This window comes from Poecile atricapillus, chromosome 5 (assembly GCF_030490865.1).
Source record: "Poecile atricapillus isolate bPoeAtr1 chromosome 5, bPoeAtr1.hap1, whole genome shotgun sequence".
NCBI lineage: Eukaryota > Metazoa > Chordata > Aves > Passeriformes > Paridae > Poecile > Poecile atricapillus.
Genome location: NC_081253.1, coordinates 20,044,758 through 20,066,369, shown reverse-complemented (window position 1 = coordinate 20,066,369; position 21,612 = coordinate 20,044,758). Strand labels below are relative to the sequence as shown.

The 21,612-nt window shown below is 35.2% G+C and overlaps 1 protein-coding gene across 3 annotated transcripts in view; it reads left to right on the top strand.

Moving 5' to 3' along the window:
- TLK1 (tousled like kinase 1) overlaps positions 1 to 21,612 on the top strand; it is a 67,189-nt gene that overhangs the window by 20,595 nt on the left and 24,982 nt on the right. For all 3 annotated transcript variants that reach the window (XM_058840023.1, XM_058840021.1, XM_058840022.1), the window contains exons 2-10: positions 5,495 to 5,613; positions 7,935 to 8,006; positions 12,358 to 12,433; positions 14,969 to 15,015; positions 15,393 to 15,479; positions 16,571 to 16,660; positions 17,503 to 17,595; positions 18,828 to 18,938; positions 20,651 to 20,787. In XM_058840023.1, coding sequence (XP_058696006.1) covers positions 5,500 to 5,613; positions 7,935 to 8,006; positions 12,358 to 12,433; positions 14,969 to 15,015; positions 15,393 to 15,479; positions 16,571 to 16,660; positions 17,503 to 17,595; positions 18,828 to 18,938; positions 20,651 to 20,787 — 827 coding nt within the window. In that variant the 5' untranslated portion in view covers positions 5,495 to 5,499. The remainder of the gene's footprint in view (positions 1 to 5,494; positions 5,614 to 7,934; positions 8,007 to 12,357; positions 12,434 to 14,968; positions 15,016 to 15,392; positions 15,480 to 16,570; positions 16,661 to 17,502; positions 17,596 to 18,827; positions 18,939 to 20,650; positions 20,788 to 21,612) is intronic.

The window sequence follows — 21,612 nt, the reverse complement described above, 5'->3', positions numbered from 1 at the left end:
CAGTTTGATGTTGGGTTGCCTTGCTTTTTCATTTGGCCAGACTTGTATCTTAGTGCTGCCTCTGTTCCTCGACAATTTGTTCTGGGTCACTCTATTCGCCATTGGCTTTTATAAGACACTGAAAGTACTATCTGGAAGAGACCTGGATCAGTGTTTACCCAACTACATAATAGTTTCTTGCCAAATAGTTTGTTTTCTTGAAGGCAGAAATATTAGCTTCATTAGCCTACTTTCCTGGAAATGGAAAAGGTCCTTTCTGGTTGGTTCTGCAATAAGGAAAGCCCAGACTTTCAGAAAGACAGGGAAGAAGAAGGAAGTTGAGTGCATAGTTTGATTTGGTTTGGTCTGCGTTGGGTTTTTTCCCTAAATGAAACAAGAGAAGTGCTCACTTAAAATGAAATACGCGTAGATGCAGATATGTATCTTCATGTTGGTGAATGGAGGAAAGTACTTATGTTGTCTCATTTTTAAGAGACTGCTTAAGGATTTAAAAATCTGGGTAATTTTCTGTAGTCTGTTCGGCATTTGATATTATAAACTTCCCTTTTACCTGCTTGCTGGTAAATGTGTGTTCTAGAATGACACGAGCTATCATACTCAATTGTTATGAAGTTAAATTATTGGAGCATAAACATAGTGGGATAAATACATATTTAGGATATTCCAAACTGAAGTAAACACTTACTTCAGTCAAGTAATTGAAGTAAACAGTTACTTAAGGACTTCAAAGATTACATTGCAGTGCTGTTAAACAGTGGTTTCTGTACTTGGAATGGTTTCTATGCTTAAAGTCTGGTTTGATACCTTTAAAGGAATCTTGATGAAAAAACAGATAAGGGAGTGAGGGCAAAAAAATTCCTGCTTTCCAGCTGCTTTTCCTGCTATTGTAAATGTGTACACTGCCCTCCCTGCCTCCTTTGCCCCTTGCCCTTTTAGCTGAATATTAGTTAGAATTACTGTTCTAAAGGATGCTCCTGCCATTGAGGAAGACTACATGGCACCAATATTATAAATGTTAATGTGAAGTTTTCCTAAAAAAATGCCTCACGTAACTCTCTTACTGTGTGCGTTACCATAAAATCTGAGTGCCTACTAGGAGCCCATCAGGAAATTCAGGAAATTCAATTTACATTTGGGCTATTGTTAAACTGTCTTTTTCTATTCAACAGATAGGTCTGTGTTGAAGTATTTTGCTTTGGCATTAAAAGCTATATGCATATAAATGTATTAAAGAAACCAGAACAAACCAGTTTGGCTTTCCCTTAAGTGAAAGGTGGTTTGTGCTGGCCTTGAATTCAGGAGAACGGGACCTCAATCTAATCTGGAGCGTTGGTCTAAGAAGAATCTGGCTCCTGGATAATGAACTTTATCTTCATTGTAGAAAGCTAACAATGTGTGAAACTGTTGATCTTTCTTCACTTCAAAGCTGTAAATGATGACCAGATAATAAGAGTCAATTTGGGGTAATAAGAGAGTCAAAGGTAAATACTGAGTTGTGGAGCTTGATTCCATATTTAGTGGAAAAGAAGAATAGTCTGATCTGTCAGCCCTTTGTATTTGGATCTGCAGTGCTGCTCTATGTAGTCTATCAGTGTTCAAGACAGAGGCTGTAGCACAAGAGTATTACAAAAGATGCAGTTTTAGAAGGTGAAGAATAATTGCAGCTGCAACTCTCTGCTAAACTTATTCTCCTGAAATATTAATTTTGTTGAGACCAAGCAAGTACTTGGTTAAATAAGTGGATCATTTGCAAGTATTCATGTGTTTGGTGGTGTAGAGCCTTGGGATGCAGGTATAGTTGAACTTCACTGTTTTTTGGCCACTGGTTCTAAAGTGTTCTAACTACCATGGAGAATCCTTTGAAGCTCTGCATCTCTGTTTTGCTAAGGTAGAGTATGGTATAATGGATCATACCAAATGCCATGAAAAAGCTTGCAGATTGCTTCGCTGACTTAGAACTTTGACTTTTGACATACCCCATTGCTTAAGAAATTCTCAGAGGAATTTGGAGTTCTTTTAAAAAAAATTCCTGCTTAAAATCTCATTTTCAGGACAAGATATCTATATATTTTACATTAGTTTTTAGAGAAGAGTCACTCTATCAGTCTGATAAATTAATGTGGAGGATATCACCACTCCCCAAAAATACAAAAGTGAGAAAATGTTGATAATTAAAAAAACCCCAAAGAACTATCAGAAGAAGCATTCAGAATCTGTAGAGGTTACAAGAAATAAAGAAATGTAGCATTTTAGGACTCTTTCATGTATTTCAGGTAACCGTCCAGGTGTTTTTTGAGGAAGATCGTAGACGTTTGAATGGTGGTGGGTGGTAGCAATGCCGGTCTTTCTTTTAGCATTATGATAAATATGTTGTAAGTACTTGTGTAATGTGATTGAATGTCCCTTGAGTTAGTGAGTTGGCCTTCAGTTACAGGAATGACATTAGTTCAAAAAAGAAATCTGGGTATATTATTAGGACTGTAAGTTATGTCAGTCTTGTTGGTAGCAAGGCATTCTGTGAGCAGGAGAATTTATAAAGTATAATGCTTAAAAGATATATATATATATATGTCCTTTAAATGTAATTTTTATAATTTTTTTTAAAAAAATTGTCCCTCACATGAAATGCCTTAAAACTGTCACTACCTTTAAAAGTAGGTAGCTTGTGCTGAGAACTGAAGGATTGTACGGAGCTGTTTGTTTTTAATAAAACAGCTGTGTGTTTGGATGTGGATCGTGTATTTAAATTACAACATGAATGAAGAAGGCAGTTCTTGGGATCCTTCCTGGGATTTCTCTCTGTTGAAACAAGGATTGAATCCAACTTTTCTGTCTTGTTCTTTAAATCACAAGGATAGCAGAGTGCATGTTGCTTTTTGGTTTTGAATATTTAACAGTAACAAAATCCAAACCAAAACAACCCCCCCCAACATATAATACCAAAAAACTGTTTCAGCAGAAATAGTAAAGAGAATGCAGTGTGTCCATTAGTGTGTGTAGGCTCCAAAATCTGAGCAGAAAAAGAAAGGGCTATATTTTATCTGTGCTGTGGATTGCTCCTTTACGTGTTACACCACCTTTCTGAGCAGTGAGTTAACCCAGGGGTACTGATCTCTTTAGTGCATTAGTATCTAGACACCGTACGTGAGACCTGCAGTATTTCAGATGAGCCTTAGCTATCCACAGTGATTATTGCCCACATTTCATAAAACAAACAATGTAAGGTATGGTAATATCTATTTCTGTAATGTACACATGGTTTTGTAATTGCTGGAGTTACGTCAGTAATTTTAAGTGATTGCTGAACTTTTGTGGGCAGTGACTATCAAATACGCTAATAAATCCAAATATTGCTAGACATGCTTCATTAAATAGTTCACTGTGCTAAACTAAAATGGTTTTTTTTCAGAGTGGCATACACTGAGAAACTTCTATTGTTATAAAAAAACCAAAAAATCTGAAATTTCCTAACAAATCAGTTGTGATTCATTTCTTATGCTTTTTCAGAGCAATACTTTCCCACTAAGGTATAGCTTACATACATCCCTACTGGGAAAGATATGCTGAACATGTCTGCTTTAAAAAAAAAATCCTTACTGCACAGACCATAAATGTAAGAAGTATTTTTTATGCATATGAGAAGTGTTCAATTTGTTATAGAAACCTTTGAAAGCAGTACACAAGCACGATTTAGGGAGCAAGAGTTTAAAGAGGATTTCTGATTGTTCTGCACTCAGCATACATATACATACACACAAAGTTTTAAACCCAGGGAGTTTGCAATCTAAAGGATGTAGAAATTGGAGAATTTTTTACTAGGCAAGTTCAGTATCAGCGTTACAACTGCAGAGAAGCCAGCTGCAGTTTCAAACTGTGTAATTCCCCTGTGTTGGAAAAAGGGTCCTCTACCTCTATATATGGCTGCATTTCAGAGTAGTAATAAAATGTGGTATCTCCAACCTGCCACTCGTGGTTTGATTTTTCAAAAGAAGGCTTTGCCAAAAACACAATTCATGAATGTTTCCTTACCAGCTGTTTATGTCTGGGTGTGATTTTCTTCCATCGGAAGAGGTCTGTTACCAGTTCCTGTGGTAAAGGAGCCGTTGACACCACACTTGCCATCATCTGCCTTCCTACAGGAACAAGGGCAACTTGTATTAGCCAAATAGCAGAACCACTACTTTCCCTACCAAAGGGGTGAGCTCTATGGCCAGGAGTGGCCAAAATGTCAGAAAGATCTGTCTAGGGCTTGAATGCTGAAGATTTTGATACCCAAGAGTCCTATGAGAAAGTGTTGTGTGACTTACTAATAGGGAGGGAAAAGCTATGTTGGTGAATAGGTTAGAATGTTTAGCTGATGGGTAGAGGTTTATAACACCAGTTAAACTTTGAAAACTAGTTTTCACAAAAAGGATTTCAGAAGTTTTTTTTTTTGTGGCACCATTCCTTTCTGAACTGCTGTGTTGTCGTGTGGGACTGAAAAGCACCAACTTGTTGCGTCTTTGTCGGAAAGAATTGAGGCTATTATACTATGTGCTACTTGAAGGATGTGCTATTGCAGTAATGCATTAAGACTTCAACATGAAATATCTTATTTAAAATAAAGCAACTTAAATGTTACCAATTGAAGATAAACCGAATGTTCAAGTAGTTGAAAAGATAAAAACACAGAATGCAGTTTGTGTAAATACGGAAGACGTATTTGTCTACATCATCTTTCAGACTCATTAAACAGCCGTAACTGATTTAAATACAAATTAGGAAGCTGCACATCATGTTGCAGCCGACTCATGTAGGCTGAGCTCATCAGAAACTCCTTTTGTTCCTCCATTTCCTTCCACCTTACTTTCCCTGCAGATGCCAGCAGCACTGCTTTACCCCATTTACAGGGCTCTATCGAAGCCATCACCTCTGCAAGGGTCTCTGTTGTCCTTGGTTCCTTTTTTATTGTGGATCCTGCTCCTTTTTTCTCTGACCTTTGGACCTCCATATAACTCTGCGTTCCTTTGCACGTGTTGAGGACTGCGATCTACCTTCTGATTTTCCTTTTTTCCCCTATAATTCCTGCTTGTTTATCTTTGACATTGATAGTCTTATGTTTAAATAATACAGAAAACAAGAGCATTACAGAATGCATTGCGGAATTGGGAGGTTTTTTGCTGGAAAATACTTCGTTCCTGTCAGCTAGTTTTTAATCTATAAATAATTGCCTGGTTGGCATATTGCATACTGCAGACTCTGTGTCTCTTACATGCTTCTAACAAGTTCTAGTTTTCAACCAGAATTGACAAGGCTATTCTGATAACACAGAACTTGACACAAAATTTTTGTAATTCCTTGAGTGCTTTGGTTATTAGGTAACAGATGGTGAGTCATTGTCAAGTTAAGGGTACAAATCGTTCCTTTGCATAGGCCTGCTGTATATTTGGCTTGTTTGTGAAATATTCCACTGCAAATATTAGGAAATGTAATGAATGTATATATTTCTTTTTAGGAGCAATGGATGAACTTCATAGCCTGGACCCAAGGAGACAAGAATTGTTAGAGGCAAGATTCACAGGAGTAGTAAGTGGCAGCACTGGGAGTACTGGAAGTTGCAGCGTTGGAGCTAAAGTAAGTCCTAAGAGCATTCAGATCTGCCATCTTTGAAATACTGATTTCTCTCACACCATCTCATTTTCATGTGTTTTCCTTTTCATGTTTCACATTGTCAATGTGATTTACTTGAAAAAGAATTGGGTTGAAAGAAGCTCTCAGAAAAATCCTTGTTTGTCTGTTATTTTGCTTTGAGATGGGATTGTTTATTCTGAATCTTTCTGTGACGTGGACATTGAATTGTTCTTGAAAACACTGAAGAATGACTTTATACAGGCTCTTTCGTGGTTTTGCTGTAGTGTACTTGTGATCAGAGATGGAAGGTTTTTCCCAGTGTTTAGGTGGAGTTGTCCCTGCTGCAGATGACCATCTACTTAGGGTTCCACTTGAAATAGACATGGGGACTCTGGTGTGACATCTGTTTTTGAGGTTAAACTTTTTTGAAAATTAATACATATAGATAAATAATTTCAACATTTCCAGACATTTATATCAATTTCTCTTACTTTCATTGTAGACTTCCTGTCCTTTAGTATCTAAGCCAGGATGCAACACTTGAGGAAGAACCTTATGAACACGCCATAATTACCTTCCATATATTGTATATTTCTCTTTAAGTTAATACATCCACAAAATAATTTTGTCTTTGTTGCATATTCTGTTCAAGTTACTAGCTTCAGCTTCCAAGACTGATTTCTGCAATACTACTGCCTAGCCAGAAGTACTCCATTTTTGTATTTGTGCATTTGAATGTTCTCCATCATGTATAGTACTTAATAAATTGATATTAAGATGGTGTAATACTAATTTTTTAGTTGTGTTTCCCTCATGACTAAATTTGCAATGTCCTCATGTTTTAAGTATTTCACACAAACATGTAGCTTCCTGTGCTGTATTTTAGTTACCAGTGTAGATTACAGAACAAAGTACTTCATGATAGCAGACATTGATGAAATTTCTGAAGACGTGTCATGTATCCATGACTATTAACAAACTACACAGAATTGAAATTATTATATAGTGATCTTGCGTCATATCTTAATTTGCTTTGGAGAGTGACATGAAGATAACTGTCACAAAGCTGTAAAAAGGTGACCTACTTGTCCATTTAAACCAAGAAGGGAGTTAAATAGCCAGGGCAAAAAATGAGGTTGGATTGACACAGTGACGCTGATGCACTGTTTAATTGCCTTCTCATTATGATTGCAAAATTATATGTTTGCTATATCTTATGCTTAGAACTAGAAAGAGACAAACAGTAATTCTGGCCCATCTTTGCTTATTTATTCCTTGGGTTATCTAGTACTGCTTACTCCCCTAACTGACTAACTTATTTTAATAGCTCAGGTAGTTGCTTATAAATCAAATTACTATTTATCCTTTTTTATTACTAGATCTGTAGTTCTGCCTTCATTTAAGCTTTTACTTTTTGATACAGCTGTTTTATTTATTTTCTTGCTTTATTGCAAGTTTTGCCTCATAATCTGTCTACTGCTGCATGTGTAATACATTTTTTAAAGGCATTATTGTGTTTCTTGGGGTTCCTCTTCTTTGAATTTTGATTCCCTGTGAGTCAATGCTTACCATTTTCATAAATCAGTTGAAGTTTTTTTCTTGTTGTCTGTTGTTCAGTTGATTTCAGCTGTTAGCCAAATTACATTCCACTTTCACATTCTCAGTTTGTTCTTCCAAGTTAGCCAGAAAAAGAAATTTAAAATGACTAATTTCCTTTTTCACTCTGCCATGGAAAAAATTTATTTCTTGTCCGTGATGCATTCCAAGATTTGTATCTCATCCAGTTTTTCCAAATGGATATCTAGATCAAGTGGTGCTTTTTGAATACTATCAAATGCTTTGATAAATGTTTGCAGAAGATGCTATTACCACTGTTTTCTTATAGATGCAGATCATCATCTAAGACACTGTCATTCTTACCTTCTAGTCCTGTGATTTGTTACACCATCTGTAAAAATACAATTATATCAGTTTTGGTTTATTTATTTTATTTGTGACCATTCAGTATATCCATGCAGATAATGTGAAATGTAGTAGCTGATCTGGGCTGTGTTTGGGAAAAAATGCTTTTTAAAAATATACTCTGTTGTCTTGGTGGGGGATGTTCAGACAAAAGCAATGGAAATTCAGAATTTACTATGTCTTGTCAAAATATCCACCTGTCAAACTCCTTATCCCCCATTCAAGTCACTAATGCTCTACAGTTAATCAGTTTTTCCATGAGAGCATGAGATGACTGTTACTTGTTGTAACTGTGAGTAATAATAGTGGGCTATGTTTTATAATTACATGTATTATGTTGAGTATTTTATTTGTCTTGGTAGGCCTCAACAAATAACGAGAGTTCAAATCACAGCTTTGGAAGCTTGGGATCTTTAAGTGATAAAGAATCAGAGGTAAGTGTATGGGGCAGATTCATTATTACCTCAGAATTTTAATGCTAGCAAGTAATATTTTTTTATTCTACTTTGATGCCTTATTTTGTATAGAAGCTTTTAAAGTAAAATGCTGACTACTCAGATAGACAGAAAAGAGCATAAATTACTGAAAGGCACTATATCTTGGAAGAGGAACCGTGACTGGAAGAAGTCAGTTCATTTGGATTTTTGGTCATGAAACTAGCTGTTTCTGCTTCTCTGTTATCTAAGTAGTCATGGTCTGAGGATGCATACAGCTTTTGGAGCTGAAAATGCTTACATAGTTTGCTGTCTTTTGTTTCATAAATAAGCGTTTCATCAGCACAGATAACTGACTGATCTTTGGATGAATCCTTGAAAATACTCTAGAAACCAGTTTACTATGTTTTCTTTTCAAGTACGGATTTATGCCAATGACAGACATCCTTAGTAGCCGTCATCTTTATTTGTAAAAGCTGCAGTTGTCACTGTTTATTTTCTTTCCTAAATCCAGTTTGTAATCCAAAAAAAGGATTAATGCTTTTATTAGGTTTAAATGTGCAGAGCTCAGACTTCCCTTAGAAGAGTAGAATATTTTCCTCTTAGTGATGAGCATTGATATAGTTGCATTAATACTACAGCTCTCAGAATTTACCTATTTTGGGGTTGGTGAATCCCTCTGACAGTTTAGCCTCTGTGTGTCACAGATTGTTTGGATAAGATTATACCATTTGTAACCAAGAGTGGATTTCTAGCCTAGGCTAGACCCTGTGTGACAATGTGTCATGCTGGAGAGATGGTTATTTGGAATGTGCTGTTGGTGGTATTTTCACATGTCAGAGCTTTACTTTGGGGCCTAATTTTTCATTTGCTCAGTTACTACAAGACACTTTTTTACTGGGCTGCCAGCAAGTGAATTTAATTGGTTCCCAAAGCTGATACCTTATAAATAAAAGTTCTGTATGTTGTTTTTCTTGTTGAAAAAAGCTCTGCAGTGTTTTTCTTCCCCTCACCTTTCCCAGCTGGATTATGCATCCAACTGCACTGACTATTTTCTTAACCATAAGATGCTGTCTGCCTGTTGTTTTTATTCATGGCTTTTCCTAGAAATACTCTGGGTAGTGATGCAGTTCTGATGTAGGTGTGGGAATGGAATTGTGCTGCAGTAGCCCGAAGGTTATGATGCATTATTACAATTCCTTGACAGAAAAACATGTCTGTGAGTAGCTGAGTGATCTCAGAACACTGGCTATACCTGTAATAAGTTTGTGGTGTAGGAAAATGTTATTCTACAGTTCTATACATGAGATACAGAGACAAAGCTTTTCCAAAGCATGTGAGTTTGAAAGTCTGTGCACAGTGTTTTTAATCTCAAGCCATGCTTCTGGGTAAGGATAATATTTTGTCTTTTAAATATTCTGAGACTTGTATTCTAAAATAGAAACTGACTTCTTTTTCAAAAATATCCCTGCATACAAGTCCAGTGTGCTCCATTGCACAGTGAAAGATGAGTCTTAATGACACTGAGTAGTGAAATACATTTTCTAGACTCTTTTCCAGAAGCTGTTACTTGTATTCACTTAAATTATAATTCTAATAGCAAATATGTTAATCAATTTTTACAGTTCTTAAAATTACATCTGGTTACTTACATGCTAAAGTACCATAAAAAGTAAGCTGTAGATCCTGGTATTGCAAACAGGTTGTGGGATTGTTTTGTTGTGTTGGTTTTTGTTTTAATAGAATGACCTTGCAGGTTTCATAGTATCAGTGGTGGTAGTGTGGAAATAAGACTTGCTCATTGGGGAAGCAGTGCCATCATTTGATGTTGGAAGAGCACTGTTGTATTACAGTAGGTCCTGGAAGAAAAAAAATAAGTAGATACGCAAATCTCAGAATCATTCTAGCAAGACTGTCAATTTCTGATCAAACCCTGATGGGTTCATGTCATTAGTCTGTGCTTTCATCATGAAGTGGCACATTACATCTGTGAATGTGAAGGGAAAACTCAGGGGAAGCACACTGAAATTGAGGGGTAAACTAGGATCAAGACCAAGATGTACGAGGCTTTGCTACTATGGCAAGCTGTGTGTGACTTCCATGTAACTTTACAGTCTAGCATTGATTAACCTTAAACTATTTTATCTTGCTTATGAAATAGTAATATTTTAATCTAAATCTTCGCTATACGTAAATACTTTGGCAGCTACAGAAAGTAGCTTCAGTCTTCATTTATCAGGGAGATACTCCCCAGCACCATTAGTCTTCAGTTACTTGTAACTCATATGACTCCATTCATTAAGAAGGATTTTGGAGTACATTTTCTAGTGATTGATGTTTGCTGTACATTATCATGCGAATTTTGTGCTTAGAAAAGGGGAACATGACCTTGTTGAGTAACCTCATTAATAACCTCATTAGTGTGCTAGTACTTTCTAGTTTGGAAGGTTAAATTAAACACTGAAAGAAATCAGAAGAGCTTAAGGAAATAGACATTTATGAATTACTTGAATTTTAAAACTATAAACCTCTTTAAATAGCTGGTTTTTAAATACAGGCCATAGCAGCTGGAAACTAGTTTTGGTGGGGGAAATCTTACATATTTTGTCATTAATTGGCTTTTAAACTTTTTTTTTCTTTTTTTTTTTTTACTAAATTAGAATGTAGCTGCAAAATTAAAAGTTGGAAAATAAGAATAACTTGAAAATGCTTGGTTAATTAGTTTCAATTTAGTTTGTGGAAAGGTAACTTAATGCTACCTATTTACCTGGCAATAATTCCAAATTATTTAAGTAAAATTTCTGAACTATGCTTTCTGCTTTTAGAATCAATCGTTTTGCGATAATTCCATTTCCAGGAGTCTTTGTTGTATATTTTGCTAATGTATGATAGCACTGTAAAAGATGCAGATGTCAGTTCAATGAGTTTATTATAAACTAAAATATATTTAATTTAAACTTAATTTATAGCCTGATAATACGACATTTACACTTGTAAAACCTACAGGGTTATCTTTATGAAGCTATACACAGAGTCAAAACACCAAAAATACATGGTATAGGTAAGGAAGACCTTTCTTGTCCTGCTGGTTCTTATAGACCAATAATTTTCTAGGCATCACAGATCGCTTAAAGGGGTTCTTGCCAACATAAATACTGTTGGGTATTTGTAGTAAATTTATATTTCAGCGTATCCACACAAAGATTTTGGAATTGAAACGTCCTTGAAATGATTTTACTGATGGTTGAAATTAGAATGTTGATATAATTTGCTGTCTTAAAAAAGCATACTTGGAGCACCAAATGACAGATACAATAAAATGATAAAATTATGGTATCATGAGAGAGTGAAGCATCTTGTCTCAGATTTAGTCTGAGCCATTAAGGACCTTTGGTTTACTGGTAAAATAGTTCAGTTAATGTCTCCTATGCTTTCTCCAGTTATGTGTGGGGCAACATGAAGAATACCCACACATACAGCTGCAATATGCTGAACAAGAGCAGCTTTTATTATTTAACTTGAATTGGGGAGACTAACTGGTTTGAATCCTCAGATCAAACGGGAGCAAATATAATTTAGAGATACTTCTGATCACAGCCCTTTCTTGTTATCTGTGTCATATATGGTGATTGTAATTTCTAGGCAACTGTATAGAAAAATTTATTCCAGGTATGTTAACAGATCTGTATTTTTTCACTTGCTTTTCTTTCTTTTCCTTGAGATGAAAGTATATAGGGAGGATGACAATTTCTAAGTGGATAGATATTAACATTTTGAGCAATTTTTGCTCTCTACTTTTTCCTGGTTTACTTTCTTTTTAATTCTCAGCAGATTCTAGAAATCTATATAGTTTTTATTAGTCTGGAAATATCTTTTGCACTTATGAAAGAGTGTAACATTATTGGCTTCATATTGAACTTTGTGTTTATGCTACAGCAGTGTGTAGAAAACACCATCAAGAATCAGATTATTTCACTGAAGTATTAAGCTTTAAAGCACCCACACTAAAATAGAGATCTCGGTAAAATATATGAATAAAATGAAGCAAAAATGGGTGTTTATAAACCTGGGAATGAATGAAAATGAGTAATTGCTTAACAATTAATATGTGAAATTGCCTTTTGGGAAATAATTTAAGAATTACTTCTCACTTTCTTAACTACCTCTTCTAGCTTGTACCTGATTGACCAAAGATCATATTATCTAGTTTAACTATGATCTGAAATTACATCCCTGCTGAATTGCGAAAACATGTTTTATGGATGAGGATTTAAATTTATTTCACAATAATACAGCAATAATACAAATAAATAGAGCTTATGTTTCATTATGTTATTTTTGTTGTTTGTAGACTCCAGAGAAGAAACAGTCAGAACCTTCCAGAGGAAGAAAAAGAAAAGCAGACACTCAGAGTGAAAGCAGCCAAGGTAAATTAAAATGTAAATTGACTAGGCAGTGATTGCATGTAACAATTTTGACTGTTAGCCTTAAAAATTCTGTATTTTTGCTTACGTAAGATGGGTGTTATGTTTTGGATAGCAAATTAAGTATTCTTCTCACCCTCCCATTTGTCACTGTAAGGGATGGGCAAGTAAAACATGAACTGGACTGGCAATTACCCAAAAGAATCATGAGCTGCTGCATGTGTAACTCGCAGCTATGATACAACTTCGTAATCTTTTTAAGAATTGTAGCAATTCTTCTCATGCAAAATACCTTGTGGTTTGTATTTCTTTTCAGTAGATAAGGGGGAAAAGGGGTTACTGATTACAATATCTGATGGTTGTTTTACAGGTATATATAAAAATTGAATTTTTTTCTTCCTTTTCTGTGGAAGATTGCTGTAGTCTAGAGGGGTGGGGAAATCATGATGATTCTGATTTCTAATTTAATATTTACAAAGTTTAGTTTTTGTCATTCCTTTCTTTAGTATGACTTTTGGGTGAGGACTGGTGGAAATTTTACATCAAGACAAAAATTCATCAGAAGGGGAGGGGAAATAGTTCTGATAACATCTATATCAGCTTTATTTTTCATTCTAACAGAGCTAGAAAATATCACTTCAGATATAAAACAATGGGCTCCATATCTGGAAGTCTTCGTGATGCAGCTTGCTATTAGTAGAAGAATCATGTTGTTTGATTAAAATTAATTTTTTCCTAAGTGTTACTTCGTAGACACCTGCTTTGTTCAAAGAACCTGAATGAAATTTCCTCTTTTAATTGTTCTAGTAGCTTATCCTTCCTGTTACTAATGAGTGTTGAAATTAGAGATGATGGAAATTTTGGGGGACTTTTTAATATAGAAAACATTATTATAATGTCTTACAATCACTGTTTTACTGTCAGCAGCAGTAAAACTGAGTAGTCTGCACTACACTATTCTCAAGCAGCTGGCCTAAGAAACTGCAGCCTCTTGGAGAGGTACAGTACAGTTGAAGCAAAAACTCCTATTGTATTGGAAAAAAGAAACAAGAAATCAATCTCTTGTCTATTGCATACCCAGGATATTGACTTTGCAATATGTAAATTAATCCATAAATGTTGAAGAAAAGGATTGTTTAGAGCACAGAAGTAACTGGAAAGTGGTATAAATCACTGTAAATCTATTCATAATTGGCTGTGCCAAAATAATTTGACATATTTCTTCAGTGCAGTTCTGTAACATGACATCAAATAGGTTTTTCTTTACTGAAAAGGAATGCAGCCTGTCTTATTTATCTGCATGAAAGCAAATTTGATAAAGTGATATATGAGAATTAAGCATGAGGACAGAAATCACTAGCAGAATTACAGAGTAGGTAAAGAATTGGCTAGAGGGAAGTAGCAGCAATATATATGTACAGTGACTGGGTAACTACTGGAGAAGTTAGCTGGGTGCTGTTCTAGGTCTTGGAAATATTTTATCTAAATATTTCTGTTAAAAGTCTTGACACAAAAAGGGCTGCCAAATGTTTCTGGTTTTTTGTGTTACTTCTTAGTGACACAGCATTTTATGCAGCAGTGTCAGTACAGAGGTATATTGAACTAGAGAGAATTCATCAGGGCTGAAACAATAGAAAAGCTTGAAAATCTTTGCTAAAAATGGGAAATTAAATTTATGGATCTATGGATAATGATCTCCTAATGTGCTGCAAAGTTCTTTCTCTAAAGTAAAAGGCTTTGAACAATAGTTCATTTGCAAGATGTATCTTAAGAGGTTGTCTGACTTCTACAGGAGAAAAACCCGGTCTTAAGATTTATTGGTTATCTTAGAGCCAAACAGAAGAAAACATTTGTGCATTCATTGGATAAGGTATAGGTGCAATCTCTGGAATGCCACATATATGGGTCAGGTCCTCCTGTTGAAGAAATACAATTCCTGTTATTTCTTCTGAAGTCTCAATCCGGTTAAGATACGTTCTAATCTCATTCTCTGGTGTTTTATTTCCCTAGTTAACACTGTAAGTTACCCAATTCATAATCAGGTTAAGAGGACTGGAAATACTTGTCATTCTCTTTGCCCTCACTGTTCCTGGCACCTAGGAAAATCTTAGGCAGAATATTTGGGCATAATAACTCACCAGGAGTATATAATGTTAGTAGATTTGGTTAATTTGATACTTTGAGATAGTGTTTGAAAAGGGGAGGGACTTGGAGCTAAAGGTTTGATCTGTAGGCTGAGAGACGAGTTTCCTGTTATCTAGAAGAGGTCTAGGGTTTCTGTAAAGTCTATTCTAAACTGATTTAGGAATTGAGGGTGACTTAATATCTGATTTCTCAATGAATGGAATATGTAAATCACTTTGTTTTGGCAATCCCTTAATTAACTATGTAGGGACATCATGTATTACCACATCAAAGAAAACCAAGTGTTTAACAAGTGGTGAGATTTTGCTATAATTATTTTATACATAAAAATGTAGGACACCTCCACAAGTAATTTATTTAACCACTTCTAATATATTACTGTATTTATTGCAGGAAAGAATATTGGGGGACGTGGTCACAAGATAAGTGACTACTTTGAGGTAAGAATTTTGTAAAAATAGGTGTTGGTTTTAAAATTTTCTTTCAAAATATCCTTTTAGCGTTTTTTTGGATGCTACAACATACTTGGTTATAATGAACAGGCCTCTTGAGAGGTTACTTCTTTTCTCTTTATGTTAGCTTCTAAATATGAAACCTTGAAGTAGAGATGGCAGTCATCTCCTGATGGAGCCTGAACTAAAATACAAGACCCATTATCCTTCTCATTGTTCTTTAAACAGCTGCGCTAATAAAAGTAATACAATCTGATTTACAAATTCTGTGTATAGACGAGCTGAGGAATGTACTGTATACATTCAGTAGATGTATAATGTATTTTGAGAAGATTACTAATTGGAGGTCTATATATGCTCTACAGTACCAAGGTGGAAACGGCTCTAGTCCAGTGCGAGGTGTACCTCCTGCAATCCGCTCTCCTCAGAATTCACATTCCGCTCCTTCTTCTGTAAGTCTGGGAACTTCATCGCTGCTGGAGATAGTTTTATAGTCTAAAAATAGCAAAATTGAAAATAATCTCTATTCAAGGGGAGAGTTTTCAAAGGAATGAGTCCTGTGAAAGATTTTTTTCTTCCAACAGGAAAAGGAAAAAATCAAATTAGGTATTAAAACTAAATTTTTCTATTAACACTGGATTATTTTTTCCTTACACTTTTTTAAAATACAAAGTAGTTATGTAAAGTATTGAATAAATGTTAAAATGTGATGGCATCTATTCATAGGCCTCACACAGAAGAGGAAAGGTTTTTTGTTACTTATAAGGAAACTTGGACGCCTAGCTGGGGACTTCAAAAGCTCAGTTTGTGATAAATCATAATTTTTTTTCAATAATTGATCCCTAATCTGCCTTTAAAATTCTCTTTGTTGGTCATGCTAATTCATTTTTTTCCTTCTCATAAGCACAATTTCAGTGCTCAGCATACCAACATGTTGTTCTAAATGGCCAAACAAATTTTGCCAGTTACAGAAAAGATTTGTTTTCTCTGATAGCAGACCTCAGCTTTTATTCCATGTGCTTTCAATTTCAGGCATCCTCTTGGTCTTGCCAACAATATGGAGCGTAATACAGATTTTGGAATTTGGCTTGGAAAAGGTCTCATTCACACAAACTAGGTTCATTAACAGGATTTGTGTTCTGATCTGCACTAGCTTCCCCTCTCTGGTTCTCCCATGAGAACTAAACACTCCAAAAATAACTCACATTATTCTTGATTTGTGAAAGCTTAGAATCAGAAAAATAAATCTTTGTAAGACTGACATCACCTTATGTCAGTCTTGTATTGTCTTAAATCTTTCAGTCTGTTTCCCAAAAGTGACAATCTTAGTTTTCTCAGAGAATATATTGCATCCTTCCTGAACTGCAAGTGATATGCAATGCCATACTGATAGCTTTCAATGCAGTGCTCCAAGTAGTAGCTTGTGTAAAAATTCCTTGTTTCTCTGTTCTTTGAGATGTTCCTGCAAAGAGTTGTACCAAGGCTATGCTCATAATGAAATATTACAGCTGTATCTAAGATATTTTGCTTTCATGCCTTTCAGGTTCGACAGAATAGTCCTTCTCCTACTTCATTAGCTTTTGGGGACCACCCTCTCACACAACCAAAGCAGTTATCTATTAAAATTACTCAGGTAACTTTTTCAGTAGATCACATTAGAATGCAAGGAAAAAGTAGTTATGTTTATTTCTTTGTCTTTTAACTTTTTCTAAATGCTTAAAGACTTTGAAAAGCTTTGCTTTTTAAAATTGTCAAAGCAGTGTCCTGTTAAGTTCAGCAGCTCATAATTTAAATATCTCTGGTGAGTTTTATCTTCTGCAGTTGCTCAGCTCCCAGTATTGCACTTCATGGATATATATAGGTGACCATGTCATCTATGTATATGGTAGGTTTTTGCCCAAGAATTTAGCTGTTGTGTGATTTTAGAATTAGAGGCTGCTTTTTCAGGCAGCATTTGACTTGACAGTTGCCATTGTCATACTGTATTTAAAATCCAGCATTGAAGAGGAGAAATGAGATGGATGAGATGGCAATCAAAATGATCAACATGCAATTCTGATGGGACTTCTAAAAGCTGAAATCAAGTGTTTCGTTCTCTCTGCCTTTTCTGACATGATCTGTCTTTCACATTAGTCAGAAAAAGGTTGCTTCACCTGTTGACCAATACAGAGAAATTAATTAGTTGACATTTACATTCTTGCCCTGTTTGTATTTTTATGAACGGTAACTTCTCAGCTGCTGATGAAATCTTTTAATAGTGTTAATGGTTTGTCCCACCTGTTCACAGTTGTCCTCATGAAAAGGGAAAGTGATTTTGAATAAGAACTTTTCATGACACTTTGAAACACCTGAAAATAAGATTTACTGTCTTGTTGTTGAATGTTTTAAAGTAGTTTATTTCTCTGCCTAACAAGCATAAGAATAATGCTGTAGTTGTAAAAGGAAAGGATAAATATTTCAAAATGTTCTTTTTAGACTGATCTCACAATGCTGAAATTAGCTGCACTAGAAAGTAATAAAAATCAAGACTTGGAAAAGAAAGAAGGTCGTATAGATGACTTACTCAGGGTAAGTGTTGGATATGGGGTAAAGGTATTTATTCAGAACAGTAGACTGAATATGAGGACAATGTTTTAGATTTTTTAAAAATTTACTTAAAAGGGTATAATAAGTTTTTAATTTTTGTAATTTTTTTTAAAAAAATCTAAGAAGTCTATAAAATGAAATGTATAATGAAATGTATAATGAAATGTTCTTCAGCTTCTGTGGTACAACTTGTTAATGATTCAATATGTTTATAGACTTCTGAAGGTTTAAAGAAAACTGATGCTGTTTGCAGGCAGCTGATTAATTCCTTAAATTCACCTAATGAGTGGTTTTGGGGTTTTTTTTTGTTCTAATTTTGAGTAGCCGTTATCTGTGGAACTACTATCTGGCATTTTTAGAATGGAGACAGAATATGTGACAGAAATAATTACAGGCAATGGATAACTGCTTTCAGTAAGAAAACTGCTACACTATGCTAAGACCTGTTTTCAGAAAAAAAATCTTTATGCTTATGCTCTTGAAGGAAGAACTGGAGAGGAGATATACAGAAATATGAAACAAACCTGTATTCACAAGTTGTAGTCTGTTTAGTGTTTGTACGTGTACATACATGTACATGTACAATGCATAAAAATATTAATCCATGCAATCATGTACTATGAAATTGTATATGTAGATTGTTTTAACACATGTTCAACAGTATGGGATAGACAACCCTAAACTATTTTTTAAAAATTTTAATCAAAACAATATTGTTGTGGGATTTTTAAGGCAGTAAGTTAAATATAATTGGAACACAGGGAATTTATTAAACTTCCTACTCAGATCATTGAAACTTTTATCGTTGTGAAATTTTTGCTTTCTTTTAAATTGAAGATGTTAGGATTCACATGCCTTCAGAAATCATATATAAAGATCTGATGCTAAAATTTAAACTTCCAGTTTGAATGTAAGTGGAGCCCTCAGTGGAGAGCTGAATGTGAGATTGGTACAGAGCTTTTATATAGTCTCATTATGCTGAATGCTCTGTAATACAGAATGCAGGACAATGTAAAGGAAATAAAAAAGAAGCAAGGCATCCTTCCATAGATAGTGATAGATCAGTGAAATGAAATTTTTATTTAGATAAATAGATGTGTTTATGCATGTATGTTCCTTAATTTAGTTAAAGTAGATATATTCATTTTCTGTGACAGCTGATTTAAAAAACAGTGTTTCAATATATCTCTTCATATTTTGTATATATTTATTAGGCTAATTGTGATCTTAGAAGACAAATAGATGAACAACAAAAACTACTTGAAAAATACAAAGAAAGGTTAAACAAATGTATTTCAATGAGCAAGAAGCTTCTAATTGAAAAGGTAAGTTTACTGCTCTTAAAATCTTAGTGGTAAAAGCTGAGAGATTGCAGTAAAACTCCATTATGCTTCCTTCATTTTCACTTCAGCTTTTTCCCATTAGTCACTTGAGATTGAAACTTCATATCTGTGGTCTCTATCTGGCAGTGTTTTTAAAAACCGGAGTAAGCTAAATAAAACATTTAGCCTTTTTCAGATTGTGGAAAATGTACCTGTTTCAATTTAAGGATTTACCTATCATAAGTAATTCAAAATAGCAAAGCATCAAAATTATGAATTTGGTATATGGCATATTTTCTGGACAAATTGTGAGATCATAGTGGATAAAAGAATTTTTGAACATAATCTATTGTGAGGAGGAGATGGATAATATCTCTGTGAGACACTGAAGTGGCTAAGGTAATTTTTGATGGAAAATGATAACATGCTATGTTTGCTCAGAATTGATGGAAAAAAGGAAATGAAGATGGCTGCCTTAATACTACTATTAATGAAAGAATTATTTTTTTGAAATTTCACACCAATTATATTTAAACTAGTAACAATTTATTAGAAGACAAGGATACCCTGTTTTTCTCCCTCTTCTTTAAAATAGCCTCGTCAAAAAAAAAAAATCTTAAAAAAGTTCATAGCTAATCATGTTATTAGAAGCGAAGGTACAAAAAAGTTTAAGATAAACAGCCCCAGTGCCTTTCCTAGTGCTAGCTGCTGGATCCTGCTGTCATACACAATGGCACAACGCAACCCATTGGAGGATTCAGGAGAGTTTTCTCACTAGTGTGTTATAAATAAATTATTGCAGGTCTTTTTCAATTCCAGCATGAGGGGAATGCAGGGAGAAGATGCATCAGATCTATTTGGCATGGTAGTAAGTTCATATCTTCAGACTGAGAATACCACAAGTGATGTTTCCTGTGGAAAGCCCTTCTTCAGTCTAGAAATCTGTTTGTAAAAAGATCCTTAATTCTGACAACTTCTCACTTTTTTTGTGTGTGTGTGTGATTTTTGAGCCACAGACATTTCTTAAGAAGCAAGCCTTTGTAATGATTAAAGAGGTTTCCTTGCGTTAGGTGTTCATAGTGCTCTTTCTTCTCTGAGGGAGACAAGGCAGACTCCGTTGGTTGTCACATCCCAAGGATGTTTGTGGTAGCACTCGTGGTTCTAAGAAGGGCACCTGCTTCTGGCACTGCAAGTGGGTATCTGATTGCAGTTAAGCCTGCCCACAGTGCATTGTCACACTGAGGTTCCTGCTCCAAGTCACCTTGGTACAAGTAGTAACACAGATGATTTGTCAAGGAAGTTTCCAGGCTAAGTAAAGGAAGTACTTTCTTCATGGTATCTCAGTCGGCTCATTTGTTGTAGTAGACATGTACAGATAGAATCTTAATTATATCCTCTGTGATGCTGATGCTCTAAATAAAGTGTTTTTTTAATGATGAAGAGCAGCAAACTTTATAGGAGAACTGAGTCAAACTCAGGGGGGTTTTTTGGTGCATAAATTGTCCTCTAGTACTGGTTCTGGCAACTGCAGATGCTTGAGTTCTGTAGAAATTAGAATAAATGGGGTAAATACTACAACATATTTTTGTTTACTCTCCTCTTATCCCTGCCATAATAGGCTGTTGGAGGGAAAAAAACAAACCATGAGTTGTTTTATTGACTTTTTGAACACTTTAGTGTTACTAAATATGAAAATTTTTCTGTTGTTTTCTTAGAGCACACAGGAGAAGCTGGCAAGCAGAGAGAAGAGCATGCAAGACAGATTACGCCTGGGGCATTTTACAACAGTTCGTCATGGTGCTTCATTTACTGAACAGTGGACAGATGGCTTTGCATTTCAAAATCTTGTGAAGTTAGTCAATGCTATGTTCTTAAAATTCTCACTAATTGTTACTTCCCTCTAGTGGACTTTGCTATTACTAATGTTCTAGGATTGAAGCTGTTTTTCATACGTTGTATTTTGCTTTGCCTTTTGAAGACTGAGAATATGGAACTCCATTAATCAGCTGAGGGAATGCTGAGGTTGTGTGTCTTTAGAAAACAGTTTCGTTTCATTTTGTTTTAATTATCTTTAGAAAAGCATTAATGTAGTAAATAAGCAGAACGTAGTTACTCAAATCAGCTCTCAGAACTTTAAAGGTAAATCGGTGTTTTTTCAGGAAGCTAACCATGTATCACTGGTGGTCATTGGGACAGATGAGGTCTGTGAAGTTCTCACTGACCACATAGATGCTACCTGCACATCCTTATGGCAGCAGCTTTTCCCAGCGTCCTGCTCCTTAGTGCTGTGAAGCCTGAATCTGGCAGCCTCAGATAGGGTCTAGTGCAAGTGGATGGGGGAGAGCAACCATCTGGAAAAGAGCTGCCATAGCAGGTGTTTCCCAGAGATGGGGCCAAGGCAAAGGGCTCGGCAGGACTCTCAGAGATGATGGTAAAATAATTCTGCAGTGCTTACAAAGGAGTTCTTTGGTAATGAGCCTGATTCACTGGAGATACAGATAGATATATAGATAGAAGAATACATGTATTTTAAAAAGTAATTCACCAAGATTTCAGCTTTTGAAGGGCAGTATTTAGTCTTAGCATTACGGGATTGCTTGGGACCCTGTTTTTCTAAACAGTCTTAAAAACAGTCTGTACAAGGTGTGTTTTGCATAAAAGCTGTAATTGTTTGCCA